Source organism: Parasteatoda tepidariorum, chromosome 10 (assembly GCF_982258835.1).
Source record: "Parasteatoda tepidariorum strain Cologne lab strain chromosome 10, Ptep-v5.0, whole genome shotgun sequence".
Classification (NCBI taxonomy): Eukaryota; Metazoa; Arthropoda; class Arachnida; order Araneae; family Theridiidae; genus Parasteatoda; species Parasteatoda tepidariorum.
The window spans coordinates 88,187,185-88,208,377 of NC_141764.1; the positions used below are offsets into that span (position 1 = coordinate 88,187,185).

The following is a 21,193-nucleotide window of genomic DNA, read 5'->3' on the forward strand; positions in this document are numbered from 1 at the left end:
ATTCACGGCTAATTTCGTGTTTAAATACCTTCTGTTTCAACTTATACTGCACATTAAATTATTTTTTACTAGCTCAAAGATCACAAAGCTATCTGAAACCCCGTGTTTGCTTTGTTTACGTTTGTGTTTTTAAAACGTGTTTCTAAAAAGTAAAACAATTTTAAATCAATGGTAATTTAAATAAATAAAAATAATAAACTAAAAATTAAAATCAATAGATAAAATTTCTTTCTCGTGCAAATCCATAAAAAGTTTGATATTAAAATTATATTTGATTATAAAATTATATTATACGATTATATTATAAAATTATATTATAATATTCTTCCGAATTTAAAAATAAATCAATATCCGTAACTTTCAAAATTAAAAATAAATAAATAAATAACAACAATTTTGGAAAAACATTAAAGAACATAAGAATATTATTCAATAAAAGTTTAGGTTACTTTGAATTTTCCATTTCCTAGAAATGTACTTTTAAATAGTTACTTTTTTTGTTCAGTACTTGTACTTTTACTTCTACTTTTTACTCGTTACTTTTTAAAATAAGAACTTTTTACTCGTTACTTTTTTTAAAAATACTTGTACTTTTACTAGTTACTTTTTAAAAGTAACGTTGCCATGTATGCTTGCCACTCTGTTGTATCTTGTGCTTAGAAAATTTCTTCATTGCGAATGTGCAGCTCATTTTGCTGCCACTTTGTTGCCTCTCGTGCTCAGTAGAGTGCTTCATTACAAATGAGTAGCTCGTTTTGCTCTCTCTTTGTTGTCTCTTGGGATCAAGTAGGTTGCTTCTTGGTGAAGGTGCAGCTCGTTTTGCTGGATACTAGTATCTTTGTTGTCTTTTGTGCTCAGAGGATTGTATCATTGCGAAAGTACAGTTCAGTTTGTCAGATACCTGCCTCTCTGTGTTGGTGTTTCGTCTACTGCGATTGCTTTATTATAACATTGCAGAATATGCATTAAGTCTAGGGTGATATAATATAATTTTTAATAAAAAATTATTTCCTCTGTGTAAATATTCCAAAAATGGGCGTCATTATCGTGTTCGTTTCGCATCTATTGAATAATGATGTTTTTAAAAATTTAGGAATTATAATTCCTAGAAAAAAAAAATAGAAGAAAAAAAAAATTCATTTAAGTGATAAGATGTAAGTTGTCAATGGAATAAGAGTTGAATTTGGAGCACTTCAGCTACTTGGAAAGTGAAGTTGATGAGAACAGAGACGCAGTACTTCACTCAGTTGGAAAATAGTAGAAATTTCAACTGCAAGTTACCATTGTTACAAACATGAAAGCGAGATAATTCAATAAATAATAAATACATTAAGTAATAAAACTTACAGAAATTCATGGAGGACTGGCACAGGTTTTCTAACATTTAAAGAGGTAAAAGAAAAAAAAAGGTCTTACTTTCATGTGAATATTAACTTGAGATATACAGTAAAAAAAATTTCGCTTAACTTTCAGCAAAAATTTAAAAAGCATTACACAACGGGCACTCAAAACGTTTGAATGAAAATTAGAATAATATTTTTCAGAAATTAGAATGAGAAAAATAACTTGTAGGTCAGGAAATTTTCTTAACAGAATTGTCAACAATAAAACAACAAAATTTTCTAAGTTCGGCTCTAGGATCACAAAATATAAGGTTAGCATTGAAAATCTTTCAAGGAGTTAATTGAAAAACTTTTATTTCCACTGAAAGATTCTCTGCAAAAAATTATTATAAATTTAGCTTTCAGTGATTTGGAAGCAGTTATAACTTGTTTTCTCAATAGAATACAAGTTAAATTTGAAGCACCTCGGCTACTTCGAAAGTGGTCAAACATCCTTTTAAGAAGTTGTACTTGTAAATAAAATGGTATTATATTCTGTCTATAGCGGTCAGGAAATGATTGTAATTTAAATTGTCAACAAGTACAGAGCTCCTGTAGATTTTAGTACTCTAACTAGTCGAAAAGTAGAAATTTTGATCGCATGTTACCAATACGAGTGCGAGTTCATTAAAATAATAATAAACACAGCAAGAAATAAGAAAACCTATAGAAATTCATGGAGAGCGTTAACAGGTTTTCTAACATTTTTAAAACTAATAGAAAAAGAGTTGTTTGTTATTTTTATTGAGTATGAATTTTGTTTTCATATTGTATTGAACTTTTATATATTTTTGTAATCCCTATAAAAATCGGGCATTATTTTATATGAATATTAACTTGAAATTCACAATAAAAACATTATTCACTTAACTCTTAACAAAAATTATGAAGTAACTTAACATTGATTTCAAAATATAAAAGAATTTTGTAATATTTTTTTTTTGTATAAGTGGGGTTAGCCAATATACTTAAGTATGAGCAACTGCGTGCTAAAAAACTTTCCATAATCTATATTTTTTTTAGGTTGTTTAAGAATTCACAGCACGATTCTTCGCAATTATTTATATTAACATGTACAAATAAATTTTTCATCTTAATTTAAACTATTTAGTATAAATTATTAAACCTTTACCTATTTTTACACTTGAATTTAGCTCAAAAATTTCATTAAAATGAAATACATATAACAGAAACAATTTTTAATATTACTAACAGCAATTAGTTAACTAAAATCTAAATATTATTTAACATAAAGAAATAAGTTTTAATGAAAATTCTTGATTATTATACAAACCTATTTTCATAATATACTTAGATAAACCTGATTTATACCATATGCTACAACATATTATGAATTGCACTTAAAGAGTCATCATACAACAGAATTTATATTTGTTTTTGGCGTGCTACTGCTCGATTGTCGCTAAAAATTTGGCGGCGATCTTGGTGTTGATAAAACATTTGTCTGTACATTTTCATTGAATTAAATTTAATATTTTTTATTATTCTATCTTAGAAAGGTGTTAATTATGATGTATTAATTGAATAAAGATGATTGCCAATCTAAAACATAGCGCCAAAACAGCACTTCAAACGCGGTTCTTTGTAAACCGAAATCTGCACGTCGTAAACATATTTGAACAATAGTAAATCAAAAATGATTAAAATAATAACTTCAATGTAATAGAAAAAAATAAAACCTTACCTTTTTTGAAAATTATAAGAATCCAACGTGCTTCTTTTTCTAAACAATAAATTCACAGTTACAGTCGTTACTCGCTCGACCGCTTCACTGGCGGCAGCAGACAACTTTAACTTGGTGGCCCATTGGGTAGATTCAGACTGACGGGATGCGGCTGTTTGTAATGTACAGGCCCAACACTTCCTACAATGTTGGCAAAAGTTCATAGGGTGCCCCAGCAATCAACCCAGCTGACAGTAATTTGCACCTTCACTTTTCAATCAGTACCGTCAGTAATTTCGAAGATGGCCAGAACTTATGTTTTTGCTGGGTAGGTATGAAAAATATAGTTTAATATTTCCTTATTGTTTGGTATTTACAATATTAATTCACTTTGAACAGCTTTTTTTTCCTTGTCGTATGCCTGTTTAGAGAGTGGGGGTGCGATTGTTCCTGTTTTTCAGTAGCGCCATCTATGGCCACGAATTCGACTTCTGCCACGCCATTCACACAACCACAACCCGTTTATAGGGTGGGTCACATTCACACACAAAGGAGAAAAGACATCGAACACAGAGAGAGAGAGAGAGAAAGAAACATCCATGCCTTGCCCGGGATTCGAAGCCAGGACCCTTCTGATGCAAGGACAGTTCCTTGCCCCCTACACAGGCCGGTCGGCACAGCTTTTGTTATGTCACATTATTAAATTCCTCTAGCTAGATAATTGAAAATAATTTTATTGCAATTATTTAACTTCGCATATAAAAAAAATGTTTTTTTACAGTCATTAAATTTCACTCGAAGCGTCAAATTATTAAAAACAAAAAATTAAATCAAATGTATTTATTATTATAAAACTAGATTTACAAAAAGTTTTTAATTTCTTTTTTCAAAGAATATCACAAAACTCAATGGAATTTTTTATAAGGCGTAATGTTTTACTTGAAATAAAAGAAGCTATTAAAAAGAAGCAGCTTTTAAAACTGGAAAATTTACTTCAAAATTAAAATATTCTAATCCATAGAATATTTCAAGCAAGCAATTTTCAATTTGCCCATGCATATCTTAGGGTATGTAACTACTGCATACAATTTTTCCATAATTACAACGAAAAGTTTTGAAGTGCTAAAAGTCATAGTATTCAAAACATTGAAATAACAATCTCAACAAAATGCGCATGATGTAACTGAGTTAGGCCGAGAATTATTTAGGGCGCACACGCAGCAGATGATGTAACCATAAACTTGTTTGGCGTGGAAAAGGCCACCTTTATTAAACATTAAATCATATCATAAATCATAAAACGGGTGTTAACGGCTGATGTAGCAATTCTCTTTGATAAAGGCCTAAATCGAAACTCCGTGTGCAGAGGAGTTTGATTTGTGTATTAAATCTGACGTTTCATTGATGTAAAGATAACTTTGCAATAAATTAAAAAAACAAATGAAGAATATTGTTTTTGTATAATGCACATATTTGTTTCACAGGAAATAATTTTAGTTTTTAAATTTATCTATTTGTCCCGGTTATGGATTTAAGGATTCTCGGATTAAGGATTTCAGGTTTCGTTCCGTTTGTGGATTTCAGATCAATAACATAACTAGTTTTTATTTGAGTTTATTTTCTAAAGCAGCTCTATAAATTTGAGTCACATCAATTTTAAAAATGAACTGATGGCATTTCCTTTCACCATTTAATTAAAAAACGGTGCATTGGTATTTTGATATCTTACGTAATGATGAATATATTTCTAAAATTATTATTATAGTGTAATATTTTTAAGAAAAATGAATCTTTAATAGATAGATTTGGTGTGTATTATGTGTTAAGCTATCGAACAATGATTACTTTTATAATAACAAGTGTAATATCAAAATTAGAGTAAAAATCATAAATTTTAATCACATTTTAAGAATATTGAATAGATGTTGCATAATAATCTTTGGGCATTGGATTCCAGAGATTGTTTTTTACTTTAAAAGTTTAAAGTATGGAAGCACTCAAGTGTATCAGCCAGTTTTCTTGTCGCTTGAAGTGAATTTTCATGCAAAATTTGGTGTAAGTAATCTTTACCAAACTTAAGTAGAAGGGCAGAAAGAGAAGAGTCATTCAGGGCGAAACTTCCATTTTTAAAATTCGAATATCTATTAGGAGCGATTTTTTCAACTAGAGCACCTTTTTCCTGCATTGCACAAATGTCACGAGCAGGTTCTGTGGTTTTAAAATCTCTGCTGGAAGCAAAAAAAAAACCAAAAAAAAAAAAATGAAGGCATCAAAAATGTTCATTTTTCAATTTCACATTCCATTTTAATTTCACATTCCAATTTCACATTCCATTTATCCAATTCAATTAACAACCCAAGAAAAACGCAAAATATTGATTCCGGTAAAACAAAATATCCTCTTGTAATTAATTTAAAACGTTAAGCTAAAACGTTTAATGTCTTGCGGGATGTTAAAATTTTTAAAAAAATGGAATCTAAATTGCAAACTCAATCAAAGTTCCAATTCTAACCATTATAATTCAGGTAACATTCTCTCCATTTTTAACTTTAAGCTTCAATATTAAATCAACTCTTGTTGCAGTATTTTCTTGTTACGCGCAATTTTAATAAATATGCAACAGTCAATTATGATAATTATTTTCCTAAAAAAAATACAGTAGATTTTCTACTTCAGACAGCACTCTCATTACGAATTTCAAAGCTTTTGATTTCATTAAATCTGCTAATCTAATAGCGGGAAATTAATTATGATAATAAATCATTCAAATTTAGAAAATGATATCTTTGGTTTTAATCGAAGATTCTATTTTAAGACAGATTAAATCACTTGAACCACCCTTTACGAACAAGAAAGCAAGGAACTCAGTCTAATGAGACATGAATAATGAATCCAGGGAGAGATTTATTGCCATTCAAATCACCTGCATCGCCTCTTTGAATTCAGTCTTTGAATGCTCTTCAAGTAATTCTCATTAATTAACTCAATCAATATTACGAATGCTAAAGGGAAACTCGAAAACTTGGTTTTCAATTCTATCCGGTTGTTGTTGTTGTTGTTTTAGGCTGAATAACGTGAAAATGTTTTCTCTGAGTTCAAAGAAAATTATAAGATTAATTTGGAGTTTGTCTTTCCTCGAGTGTGATGTGTGGTTTTCACGGATTGACTTTAATTATAATTTGCTTTAAGGACTTCTATTTATTTTATGGTTTGCGTGATTAAACATTTGAAGGAATAAAATAAAGAATGTTATAAAGCAGTAAGAAATTTTGGATCAAATTACGGTGTAAAATGCCGGCTTTTTGAGTTCATCACCAGTAGAATCTAATTTACAGTAAAATCCATTTTTACTTTAAAATATCATACCGTGATTTTTACCTTAAAATAGTATACCGTAATTTTTACAGAAATATTAATTTGTCTAAAGTGACTAAGTGATTTCACAGTATTCATTACAGTAAAAATTACGTTATATTAGATTTTCTTGTTCCGTTACATTTTTCGATAAAATGGATTTTGCTTATTTGTATTTAATTTATGTTTTGTGTGATTGAAGACTTGAATGAATAAAATAAATAAGGTTGTGCACTATAAAAGTTCCGAAACAAATTACGGTATTAAGTACCAGCACTTTGTTTGCATCACCTGCAAAATCCATTTTGATGATATCCTGTCAGAAATAAAACTCTTACATTTGATTATTCAGCAAACCTTGAGCTACATTTCATTAATTTTGAGAATAATTTCGTCACGAAATCACGAGATTTGTGACGTAGCACGAGCTCTCAAATCTATGACCAAAATGTTTCTTAACTTAAAATCTCATTGTAGTGCACTGTGGGAGATTGTTAATTGGAACTGCGAAATTGGAATGAAGGTTTTGAGTAAGCTTGGAAATATAAACATACATTAATTTATTTCAAAATTGATGAAACTGTACGTGAATCGAAAATAGCTTTAGTCTAAAAAACACGATCTTTTTCCACACATCTTATACTTGTTAAGCAAGTCAAGGAAAAAAAGCATCAATTTTACTCTTATTAGTACTACTAAACTTTTAATCAGATATAATAAAATGCAATTCGATTTATAATAATTTTATTAAAATGCCTCAGGCGTTTTATTTAATGCAATACTACATGGAAATATATTTTTAAAAGTATTTCCTTTATTTCTAAATCGTTAAAAATTTATTCGAATGGTTAGTTCTGCTTAATTAGTTGCTTTTCACTAGTGCTACATTAATGGGCTACAGTTTAGCTCTTGTGTGACGTTACTGCGAACTAAAATTAAATTCGATTAATAAAACGATCGATCAATAATAATCAATAATTTAACACGTCTTTTTAACCTTGTAAGTTATTTTTAAAAAAAAATTCCACCGAAATTTTATAATGAATAAAATACTTAACTCCTATTAGACAATAAAGTGCACTTCAATCTAAAACATAATTAATGACATGCCCAAATTTATTCTTTATTTCAATTAAAATTAATTTATGGCATCTATTTTACTCAGAACAATATTTCAGTATTTTACTTGTTCCTTTGAGGGAGGGAAGTGAATTTCATGTTCGGGATAGTTGAGCCTTATCTCTGCGACATTTCCTGGTTTTCATTTCTCTAAAAGATCATTCCAAGTATTCTTCTTTTTATTTCTATAAAATTCTCCTCTTTTCTCGTATTTCATTTCCTGTCGAAGAGATAGTCGTGAACGTGATTTCCTGATTGCGTGAGCCACTAGGGAAATCTACACTCTCCCCCTTTTCCCCTGCACGTTTTCAGATGACCTGTAACGACAAAATTGTACTGATCTCATATCAGGGGAGGAATGAGACGTACTGTTTTATGTACTAGGTAAGATAAAAGTACTGAATGTTCGAAACCATTTTATTCATCTTGATACAGGATGAACTTCAAGAGTTTGATTTAGAATTCTTATAATACTTTAGGTATTATCAATACACTAAAAAAACTATGGTCAAAACTATTAGAATATGGTGAGGTTTTACTGTATGGAAACTCCTAAAAGCTCGGTAAATTTACCAAAGCCTTTTGGTAATGATTTGGTAAATTTAAAAACAAAATATATTTTTATAATATGCGATTAAATTTGGTAAAAATTTGTAATTTTATCATGATACCTTAGAAAATGGCATAGAAAAAATTTATTCGTTTAAATGTACTTTTCATTATAATTTTGAACACCAGAATTTCTGGTAAACCATGATTATATGAACGGAAAAATTACCAAATGAATAATTTAAATGCCATATATTTTGCTTTTATTTATCAGAATTATATTTTTTTACAAAAAATGTTATTACCGCACAGTACCGTTATTTTACTTGATTTTTTTCTTCGTGTAATGTCAATGTACCGTTGGAGTTGAACTATCAATTCTTTTAAATTTTTCGGGTGCTAATTCTCATTCTCAGAATTATAATTTACATAGTTGACAATTCGGTTATCCTTGACCTGTATTGAGCATTATTTTTTAATATCATTACATGAAAACATGACGTGAATTTTGACTAAGGTAATAGCTAAAAATCGGGGGCCTCTCTCATTTTTGGTGATTTTCAAATAAAGGAAAATAAATCTAAATAAATCAAAAACCAATTATATAAAAGTAAAGAAAAGTTGCGGTAACTCACAGTGTGACATTATTAAAAACAGACCGCAAAGTATATCATGGTAATTAGAAATGGGATTTCTGTGAAACTGATTGATTGATTTAACACAAATTTTATAGATAGCATTGTTGATATTTTTTCAATTTTTCTTTTAACGCGTGGACAAGTATTTAATGAATCATTTCAGATTTTCTTATGCTACAATTATGATGAAATAAAAATTTATGATAAAAATCATATTAATACAAACAGGCTATGTTTTGTTTTAAAATAATGAGTCTAATTATTTCTCGCTGTTATAGCTGAAAGCAAAAAATAATCTGAATTTTTCTAATAGAAGAATGCCTTTCTCTTTTATTTATGTTTTTACCTCCAGCAAACTGCAGCTACATTCCCTTGTGGTTTACGTGAAATTTAATTTACGTGATTCTTATGAAAAAAGAACAGTAACAAAAATGCTGTTAATTTTTTAAGTGAAGGAACAACCTCCTAAATAAAAAGAAATTTAATTTTTTACGAATACCTTTCATATTCTTTTTTTTAAATGAAAAAGAGTTATGATTTTAAAAGGTTTCTATTAAAAAGACAGAGTGAAATATGAAACTCTAATTTAATTTTACGATGAGGTTTAAAAAAATGTTTTAGGGTTATGAGATTTTCAGAGAAATAAATGGGAACAATTTATAAATGAAATTGCATGAATGAGAGCAACTATGCAGAAATTGCGCTAGTAGCAACATAAACTCTTTATTTTAATTTTTTTTTCACGTGCATATGCATTTAAAGTATATCAAATGTGTGGAGAAAATACGTAGGAAGTGTTTAAAATCTAATATACAGACATTAAAAAACGAAAATGCACATAAAATAATATAAATAACAGTAATAAGGCAACTTTCACCGACTAAAGAATTACATTAAATTTAGATGCCAATTGTAGTAAAGTAAAGCATTTCCACAACAGCCTGTTGTGGACCAGGGGAGGTTAAGGCGTACAATTTTGTAACTAATGGCATGATTTGTTATTTTATTTAATAATCGTCGTTGAACAGCTGACCCAATTGTAGGGTTTTAGTTATTTCGTCCATTTGGTGAAAGGTTTGCTCGGAGCATGTACCGGAAAACGGTTTCGTCAAAAACGAAGAAAGTTTCGTGATAATCGAGTATTAATTTTTTACAATTTTTTTATTCATTGACTCACATGACATTATTAAGATTGATTTTACAGTTATTTTTTTCGTCACTACATGTATTTTCATTTTCATCTCATTAATATAAGTAATATAGCTTTACACTATCTACCAATAAGTATTTGGACACGTGTGATTGGAAAGAAAAAAAAACTTTATTCATAATAATTGGTAGAGCCTCCGTGAGAGGCAATTACAGTGTGAACCCTCCGGGGCATACTTTCCACAAGTCCTTGTGTGACGGCTAGGGGTATTTTCTTCTACTCGGCGTGGAGAAGACATGTAAGTTCAATTCACCGATTTTGGAGGGGTAGTACAACCCTTAATTCGTAGATCCAACTCGTCCCAGAGGTTCTCGATAGGGTTCAGGTATGGGCAGGCCAGTCCATTCGATTAACCCCATTGGTACCATACCAAGCCTTGGTGACCCTTGCAACAAGACAGCTGGCATTGTCATCCTAGAAGTAACAGGGGTCCACCCAGTAAAACTGCCACAAAGTAAGAAGCACATTGTCATCCAAAATAGTGCAGTAGGCATCTTGCATGAGACTAATGCCGTTGTTGTTCCCTACACGATATATACCGGAGGAGGGCGTGACATATCTCAGGACCGCAGATACAGTCATTTGCATAGGTGTCCAAATACTTATTGATAGAGTAGTGTATAACAATGTATATTTATTTTATTGTTATTCAATTTAAAGAAAAAGCTGATTTATTTTTTGCTTAATTTTAGGTGCAGCATCTTTCACCGAGCACAGAGCACCTACATTCACAATAGAGCCACCTAACAAAGTAATATTTCTCAACACTTCGGGTGAGTCCGTCCATTGCGCTGCTATTGGGAATCCAAGACCCAGCATTACGTGGGTTTTAGCTGATGGGACTCCTGTTCAGGATTTGCCTGGCATTCGACTTGCCTTGGCCAATGGAACTCTACTTTTCTTGCCCTTTTTGGCCGAAAGCTACAGACAAGATGTCCATGCTTCCACATACAGATGCATAGCATCAAATCTTGTTGGGAAAATTAGCAGTAGGGATATTCGAATTAGAGCAGGTAAGCACCATTTTATAACTGCTATTAAAAATGGTCAACACTACATAGTTCTTTATTGTTTCTAAAAAAATTTTAAAAACCAAACAGCTATTTCTATTCATGTGAATAGTAATTGTGACTATGCACGAAAAATACATGATCTTGGTACTCGGAGATGCTAGTTAAAGTGCCCCTGATTCTCAACAAGAGGCCATGATTGGGTTTTAAAGATTCTGTTTTTAAGCATATCTATATATACGCACACAAATGTATTTAATAATAATATTTGAAAATTTCTCTTTGACGAGTCGGCATTCTGTACTTACATCTTCACTTTCAAATTTCTTACAGCTTTCAAATGTATCATATTACTCATATACATATTAAAAAATTAAATTCATTTTATTTATTCATCACAAAGTAATTAGAGTATTATAGTTTATAAATTGGAATCATCTATACATTAAGTTCTCGGCTGAACTAGTTTTATTGACAGAGTATATATTTCAATAAATTTAGTAATATTTTATAATTGTATAATTATCCAATAGACCTGGTGCAAATCTTAATGTATTTATGTTTTAGTGCCCAAAAGAGTAAAGAAATATTATAACCGATATGATCATGAATATAATATTTGAATCATCATCATCATCTTACTTGGCTTGACAGCCTAGGGTGGGCTAAAGCCTTTTGTGGAAGATTCCTCAGGGACAACTCATTTTTTGACCTGAACTGCTAACTCTTTACTAAGTCTGATTCTACAGAATCGAACCATTGTTGTTTAGGAATTCCTTTTTTGAGTCAAGAGAAAGTTAGTGAAATTATAATAGAAATCAATTGACTTGGGATTCAATTGATTGAGTTTCTATTGACACTTCTTACGTATTTAACTAATATCATTAATTAATATCAGATTCATATTAAAAATCTCAGTTACTCAAGTGTTATTTTAGAACAGTTGTGCTTGATTATAATTCATTTCCATTTAAGAAAAAAAAATTTTAGAAATGGAATTAATACCATGCAGGGATTCTATTTTTGATTTTCAAAATAGAATCCGATTTTATCTATTTGAGAGAGAATGATAAGGAATTCAACTGCCGACAAGTTTGATGTATCGTTATTGCTCCGTCTAGTATCGTTGCAAGGGGCCTCCCTTTTTTCATATTTTATGCTCCGTATGAGAGCGAAGTCAACTTTAAGTCCTTAGCTAAAACTTCGAAATTACTTTTTTCAACTGCGCAAGAAAGCAAGTGCATTTGAACAAAGCAGAGAACGAACATAATAATTACAATTTCTAACATCTCTTACAAAACCAACACATTTTTGTTTAAATATATTTTAGCTCACTATAAGTGACTGTGGAATAATTCGTTTAAAAATTTATTTTTATTTGTCGAAGTTGAAGCAACATGATATTGATAACACTTCCATGATAGTTTAATTAATTTGTATTATGTTAATCATCTTTTACATCATTTTCAACAAGATCATAGATGAAGATCATCTTTGTTTATTAAGAGCCAATAAAAACTCGCAGTTTAGCTACTAAGTATATACTCTGATGTTTTATTTATTGTGCATCAGTATCAGGACCTGTTTTATATGTTGAACCATTAGTTCAGTATTAGAGAGCAAAGATAATATTCTAAATAAATTAACATCCACTGCAGGAGCTGTGTAAGTAGTTTTTCATAAAAGCAATGACATAAAAAAGTTTCTTTACGAATATTCTTAAACGAAATAAAATTTTCACTATGTATTTTTAATAGCGCTTCTTAGAAAAATTTCATATAATTTCTTATAACTCAAATAATTATTTGTAGGTGTAGAATTCGTTTGTTACACAAACTTTTCAAACTACGTAGCTCTATTTAGAGTTAATTAATCACTATGTAAAATTTATTAATCAAGACGGGAAATGCCTAAACCATGAGAATTATTTAGTTTCTACAAGTCTGTACTGAAAGCTGTAAGAATCGTTACACTCATAAAGTATTTCGTCTGGTAATGAATGCAAATTTAATAATCTGCACCATCAACAAACCTTGGTAAGCATCCACGTTAAAGCAATGATTAAATTGCATAAATGATAAAATAATAATTAAGAAGTAATCATCTGAGTAATTATTTGATTATAAGTCTTGAAAATATTAATAATAAATGTTAGTTCATTCTTTAATTAATTAGTAAATTTAACTCCACGGTTGCTTTGCGATTCTTAATTTGATGTTTAGACTCGAAAATAATTGTACACTTTTATTGCATAACTACATTTGTAACTAAAGGTTTATCTTTAACAAACATAATAACTTTAAATAAAGTATAAAAATTTAAAAAAATTTTACATATTTTTTAATATAACGTTATACAATGTTTTATTTTTGAACTCAATAAATACTTTTTTATACAATCTTACTAAATTAAAGTCATTGTTTATTGAACATATTGGTAACAAATTATTGCTTATTGAAATTGGTAACAAATTAATAATCTGAAATACATTTTTTTTTAAAAATTCTTTATTAAATTAACATATTCATACTAAGTATATAATTTAAGGTAAGAAAAAAGAATCCTTTTGAATTTATTAGCAACTTATAAAAATATGTATCACGAAATTTCTGAATGAATCATATCATGATCATACTAAAGCAATCAAAAGTACATAACAGCTCATTTTCATGAGCAATAAAAACCAAAACTGTTGTAAAAACTAACTTTAGTATTCTATTCACCTATCGTCAAAGACGACTGCTTCCTAACCTGACGTAAATCTTGACACTAATAGACTTCACACTTCCATTCTGCTTTGCTACTATGTGAAAACAGTTGCCGCTTTCACCTCACTCTCCCGTTGACTAATGATTCGCTAAAAATCACGGGGCGTGGCATCATTGTTAATGGGCACAAAAGCAAACCACCTGTCTTTAGATGTATCACTTTAGTCAAAAAAATGTTTTTTTATCAACTCACGTAAAAAAATGTTTGCAGATAAAAACTTTTTCTTATCGGCATCACGAAATAAAATGATTTTATGTACATGGTTTTGTCGGAAAAACTGTTAAGTGTAATTGTGTGACGTGAATCAACAATGCAATATTTTGAGGCTTACAATTGAAGCTTATCAGTATAGAAACAATAAAGAAGTCTAAAAGTTATAATTTTCTTTATGTTTGTTCAGCTAATAGTATTTGATTGCTCAAAATTATGCTTTAGATTGAATAATTTACCTTTGGAAATAGTTAAAAACGTGAGAGAAATATAAAATTGAACTTTATATTGAATGGAATGAATATTTTTAATGCATTGTCACCATTGTTAAAATAATGAAGTCCATTATCACGTAATGATATGTAATTTTGCTTCATTATGCTAAATTGAGCCATTTTCAACAAACATAATGAAACAATTTTCAACAGCAGGTATTATTAAGTGTTAACGAAACTTGAACAACAGAGTAGTTTTAATATCTATGCTGCGATGCAAACTTAAGCCATTTTTTTAAAATGGGTGCATTTAGTTTGATAAATAATGCTCACCTTGTTTTTTTTTCAATTTTTAGATTTAGTTTGTTTAAAGTGCTGAACCATAATGCATCGTTAAAATTTGCTCCTACCTTAAAAAGATCCTATTTCAATCACCTTGACATGCTACTAAATTTTTGGTCAAATGGTGTAGTAAACTTGATATCAATTATTGTCCACCTTATTTTTTTTAAAATTCTTTATTATAATTTATACTGGTGCAGAAAGAGCGAATTTGAAATTCAGCTCTTCATGCTGTACCATAATATTATTGAAAATTGCAGCGACCTCAAAGATTTTTGGTTAAGATTTCGGTTTGGAAAATTTTTGGTTTAATGGCATGGTAAATTTAATAAGAAAATATTATTTTAAAGAGAAATGAGACTCAATGGTAAGATTTGTTTTCAGCCAAACTATTGATAGTGATTCAAATTTGAAACGATTATTTAAAATTATGCTCGTTTACTATTATCTCTTTGAGAAACGAATTTTATATCCTATGAGGATGTAAAATTCCTTCTTCAACGAGATTTAAATAAAACAATTTCGTCCTATTAAAATAAAACACGGGTAGCTTACGTACTTCAATCATATTGAGTGCTTTACTAATATAAGGGCTAGTTCAATTCAGAGAACCTCTAAAAGCTTAGTAACTTTCAAGATCTTATAATAAATCCTTTCTGTATATCAACAAACATTTTCATGAAGGAGCACTCTGCGTAATATCTCAAAACAATAACCACCAAAGATCGTAAACTGCAAATCCAACAAAGCGTTTAGTGTGTTGAAATAAACAGGGGACCAATCGCCAATGGTGATTGAATCTGACAGGCTTTCAACAGGAATGACAAATGTCCAATATTCACCGTGCAGCAGTCCCAGGAAGAGCATTCATAAATCCTAGTCGATAACCCCAACCGCTGCTGTCATGGTTGCTTGTGGGTACTTCTTATTTATGGATAAGTTAGAAAGATTATGTGTATCTTTAATGCTCCAATCGGAAGAATTCTAAGCAGAGTGAAGAGGTTCACCGACATAATGTTATTATAGAATCGTTTCCAGCTTGTGATACTGATTAATTGTTGCAGAGAAGATGAAATTTATCATCAACGTATCTTAGTAAATAAAAGTTGCATGAATATGCATTTGAGAAATATCAAGAGATTTTTGTTTATTACAGTATTCAAAATTTCTTGAAAATAAAATCATAGAACTCACTTTTTAATCCAAACAACATAAAGTTATAATTAAAACTGAAAAATAGGTTTTAGCTCCCCGTATCTTTGTGAAGTTTACTCATCTAATTAAAATACCCTTAATACTTTTAGAAGAAAAAAATATTGCAAGAGTCTTTTAAGAAATGTTTGGTGCATCGATAAATAATTGTTATAGAATATAATTCAGAGCTTTTATCATTCAATTAACTAATTAACTTCTTACTGTACTTACTTGGGTTGTATTTAATCATCAGCATTTGAACGAATAACTAAGTGGTGCGTGAGGATACATTTTTTAGACCTTCATTGAGGTGCGTGAGGATACATGTTTAGACATTTTAAGAGGAGTAATTAACTACTTACTGTACTTACTGGGGCTGTATTTAATCATCAGCATTTGAGTGAATAACTAAGTGGTGCGTGAGGATACATTTGTTTAGACTTTCATTAAGGTGCGTGAGGATACATTTGTTTAGACTTTCATTAAGGTGCGTGAGGATACATGTTTAGACATTTTAAGAGGACTAATTAACTTACTGTACTTTCTGGGGTTGTATTTAATCATCAGCATTTGAGTGAATAACTAAGTGGTGCGTGAGGATACATTTGTTTAGACTTTCATTGAGGTGCGTGAGGATACATGTTTAGACATTTTAAGAGGACTAATTAACTACTTACTGTACTTACTGGGGTGGTATTTAATCATCAGCATTTGAGTGAATAACTAAGTGGTGCGTGAGGATGCATTTGTTTGGACTTTCATTGAGGTGCGTGAGGATGCATGTTCAGACATTCTAAAAGGACTTGTTCTAAGGACTCATTCAAAGAGGGACTTTTCTAAAAGGATACATCTTTAGACATTCTAAGAGAATATGTTTAGACATTCTAAGACTTTTGCCTAGATTTGTTTAGTTTTTCAGGTATGCTTTATTTCAACATAATTGTCAATACATTATTGATAGTATTAACAGTATAAAACATTTAAAATTTAAACAGAAACTTGACTTTTGCTGCAGATCATGCTTATCATATTAATCAAACGCGTATCACGATGAAACAGAATATCGCAAGTAAAAGCAAAACATGACACGCCAGGCGAAAGAAAATTAAGAAAAAAATAAGCTACATTCATTTTATTAAATTCAATTGATATTGGAAAATAAAATAGATGCAGCCTAATTTGATTTTTGGGGAGCTATAAAGGCATAGGTCAGAACGAGAACAAAGTCTAAATTTTCATATCGTTTGTATACATCTATTTTTAAAGCAATATATTCAAAAGTATCGTTTGAACGAAGGTTTGTATATGGTGCATTTGGTATAAGATTATAGTGCCAGTCTCACTGAAAAAAAATTTCACCAGTACTGTAACAGTACTGAATAGTACTGTTGGAAGGAAATATGGCAAAATTAAATTTCTGGATCAAGAGAAGTTATTGAAGATTTCGAGAAAAAAAATCCTAGATAATTCTTTCGAGATAAAAATTAGCTTGAATATGCACAGATGATATGCCATACTTCAAAGTTGCCTTCTAATTTTACCAAAATCAGAAACATCATTCTCAAATGTAGCAAATGTTTAAAAAAAATGGTCTTAGTGTACTGGTTTAGTTTTCTTCTGCCATCCCTCATTTGCTGTAAAAAAAAGAAGGTTTAGCAGAAAGCTAGTACCCTTAAGACGTGAGGTGTAAGCTTACCCTGTTACCCAGAAAAAAACTTTAACACAGAAAAATTTGCCAAGAAGTAATTAGCAATCCCCATTATTTGAAAGATTGACGATAGTGAAATGGTACTTAATATTTGTTCTGATAAGATTGTAAGAAAAAGGATGTAATTCGGTAGAGTAGCAACGAAAATAATAGCGGATTAAATGCCAAACCTGTAATATTTATTAGTTCTATTAATCGCATGCTAACAAACAAAGATCTTACAAATACTGAAGTTGTGTGTATATATATATATATATATATATATATATATATATATATATATATATATATATATATATATATATATATATATATATATATATATATATATATATATATATATATATAGTTCAGGAAATTTAGGAACAAAACAAATTGATTTTCCTTTTTCCTAGAACTGCGATTTAGAAATTTACTATAACTCTATTAATACACTGCGACTGAATACAAATGCTGAAGATTTTACTTAACAATAATTTGCAAAAAAAAAGTTTTCATCGAGAAAAATATGTTAAAACTCTTTTATTATGCATGCGTTAAGGAAAAATTTAAATCTCTGCTGTTTATCTTTTTGACAGTTTGAAAAGAAGTGCCTTAAATCGGATTAAAGAATGTATGTATGTAAAAAGTCATATATAAACTTTTAATATTTAAAACCTTCTTTATAAAGTTAAAGCCACAGATGACTGGAATTTTATTAAATTTAAAAGATGTGGGTTATTTTTGAAAGACTTAGTTTAGTATTCTTTTTAGTGTGATTCTTTTATCTCATTAAATGCTTTTGATTAAGTTTTTAAATCTAATGTGATAACTATTCTTACTTGCTTCATAAATCTTAAAAGTGTTTTTTTTATGGTTTGTTTCATAGATTTCGTAAATAATAAATATTTAATAAATTTAAGAATTTAAACTTATGATATTGCAGTGTAATTTCAATTAAAAACTTTTGCTTCTGTTTGATTTGACTGAAAAAATAACAGTTTTCTTAAACAAACTCTTTTAATTTTTAAAATGCACAAATTTTATACATTTGAAAAAAAAAATTTGTGATCATCGCACTATACGCGCTATACGTTTTCAAAATATTAGATATAATTTTGCTTTTTCATGTATAAACAAAATAAAAAAAAAACTGGAGTATGATGTGTGTTGCATTCAAATACGTTTAATTTAGTTATACTTCACTGTAAAAAATTCCGGATCAAATTATAATTTTGAGGAACAAATAATTTGATATACTGTAATTTTTATGCAGAAGTATTTACTATAAAATCAATGAACCACTGAATGATATTAATAAAATCTTTGATTCATATTAATTTAATAAATAATACAGAAAAATTAGGTTAAAAATTTTTACAGTAAAAATAGACTTTACGGTAAAATGGATTGTATGGTAAAATGGATTTTACGGATGATGCACCCAGCGTGCATGCACGTTTTAAAGTAAATTCACCCGGAATTTTTTTGACAGTTTACACATAAGAATAATTTTTTCTCGCTTTAGAAAAGTACTATACAATAAAAGAATGCGCAAGTTCTTAAAAATCTTAGTCGTTTGCTTACTTACTTATCTTCTTCGTGCCGAACTGGCATATAAGAACTCGAGACTTTTTCTCCACACACTCCTGTCTTTGGGCAGGAAACGCGCTCCTGCCCATCCAGTTAATACTGCTCCTGTAAGACCTTCCTAAATGCGTCTTTCCCATGTTAGTCTCAGTCTCCCTCTTTTTCTCTTTCCGTCAGGCGTTCATGAGCTTGCAACATTTGCAGGATTTTTTTCTATCTGTGCTTAGTGTATGGCTTAGTATACGCCTTTAGTGTATGGCTAAGCATACGCCCTTAGTACATGGCATGTTTTTAGTACATATAGTACATGGTTTAATTTTCGGTAATTTGAAAATAATTTTGTCTGCAGTCAGATTAGGATAGAAATAATAGATTAATATTAGAATATGACCCTATCTGAGGGAAATGAGTCGACATTAAAATTCGTGACAGAAACCCACGCCGACCGAGGAGTCGCAAGTATACGTGCACATGGTGGTTGAGCAACTGGTTAAGGCCCCAACTATTTATCTGTTAATTTTTTCAAAAAAGCAATTAGTAGTTCTATGTGGTCTATATTTTACATAGTGAAGCAAAAAACCAAACATACGTACATTTAAGTATTAGAAGCGCAATTTTCTCGTTAGCACGCCTGTTCTGATTGGTGAGAATTATTCATGAATTCAAGCATTCGATCATAATTTTAATGGAGTTGTTAAAAATCTCTGGAATTCGTGCAAGTGACATAGTATGGGTAGCTCGATCCTGATTGGTTCTTGAAACTTGGTATTTGTTTACGTTGGCAACTGTTCTTTCCATTCTATTTCGAAAAAGTCAAGACAGTCAAGTATCAATTCTCTTCAGTGGCACATTCTATATTCTTTCGTAAATATTCTTTTAGAAAGATTTCAAATCGTTCACTATATATTTTTTACTTAACACAAAGACAGACACTAAGCCATGTAGAACATAAACAAACTAATTATGCATCGAAGTTTGCCAGGTACAAGAAACAAATATATCTCACGGTTATAATAAAATACATAAATAAATCATAAATCTAAGTTAAGTAAAAGACGTAGACGACAAAGAATTATATTTCAACAAATACGATGTGCGAAACGATGCAGTATTTAATTAACTTCACGTTAATTAACATTCTAACTTATGTGGAGAAGCTTATTTCAACTTTTGCACTCCATTGTGTTTATAAACTGGCGCTGCCGTCAAAGGTCACATGACTAGTTTTACGTGATCTTCTTCTTCTTGAAGTGTCCAAATCCGAAGGAAAAAAAAAATTTTATTCAGAGAAAGTTCATTTTTGATTTCCATTTGTTAACTCTAAGTATTAAGTCTGCACTAACCAATTAACATATTTGAGATTACCCCATCGAACCATTAAGTTTCAGTCCTAGAGCGTGAAGTTCTGATCATTAGATCAAAGGTTATTCAAGGTGGTCCATATTTTTCGCGCACTGTACAACACAATCCATAAATTTTAAATTTTTACAATATGCATTTCAATCTTTGATAGTGTGGCATAATAGATACTTTCACAAGATATCGCTATATTTTATATTAAACTATCTTATATAACTTAATTGTATTAACACTAGATTGCCCAAGGAAGTCATTTTGACTGCTTTTTAATTTCAATTACAAAAACATTGATGTATATAATGACACAATTTCTCAGAATTTTGTGACTTTTTGTACAACATGTAATTTTTTTATTGTTAATATTTTCTAATAACTTGTTATATAACTCGAAATAATATAAAAAATATTAAAATTTAATTTTAAGCAAATTTCTTTACACAGTAGTTATTCTTTCACAATCCAGTCATTTTGACTACTTTTGAGCAATATAAGTATATACTAAGTTTCAGTCTTTCTAGTGTCAAGTAGCACTAAAGTGGTATAATTTTGCACTTAATTTTAAATAAGGCTAACAACATTCTATACGGGAACTTAAGGATACGAATTAAATTACCAAATTTCATTAAGTTTGCCTCAAATTAAGTACAAATTATTGCACTTCCTTTTGCAGAATAATACAGATATTAATATTCATCAGAAAAAATTTCTTTAAATTCTTAAAATATTCTATTCATAATAAATATCAACTGTTGCAAATTATGATTTTCCCTCAAAAGCTGAGAGAAAAGTTTTCCAGTATTTCGCCGGAAGATACAGTTTACCACAAGAGTCTTCAAATATCTTCTAATATATGAGAGGTTCTGATAAAATGAGGTCAATCG

At 29.7% G+C, this 21,193-nt stretch overlaps 1 protein-coding gene across 6 annotated transcripts in view; it reads left to right on the forward strand.

Moving 5' to 3' along the window:
- LOC107449899 (cell adhesion molecule Dscam1) overlaps positions 1–21,193 on the forward strand; it is a 268,555-nt gene that overhangs the window by 126,201 nt on the left and 121,161 nt on the right. For all 6 annotated transcript variants that reach the window (XR_015429738.1, XM_087153305.1, XM_087153308.1 and 3 more), the window contains exon 2: positions 10,629–10,949. Coding sequence is in view for 5 of the 6 variants with exons in the window: in XM_087153305.1 (XP_087009431.1) it covers positions 10,629–10,949 (321 nt within the window). In the remaining variant the exon portion in view is untranslated. The remainder of the gene's footprint in view (positions 1–10,628; positions 10,950–21,193) is intronic.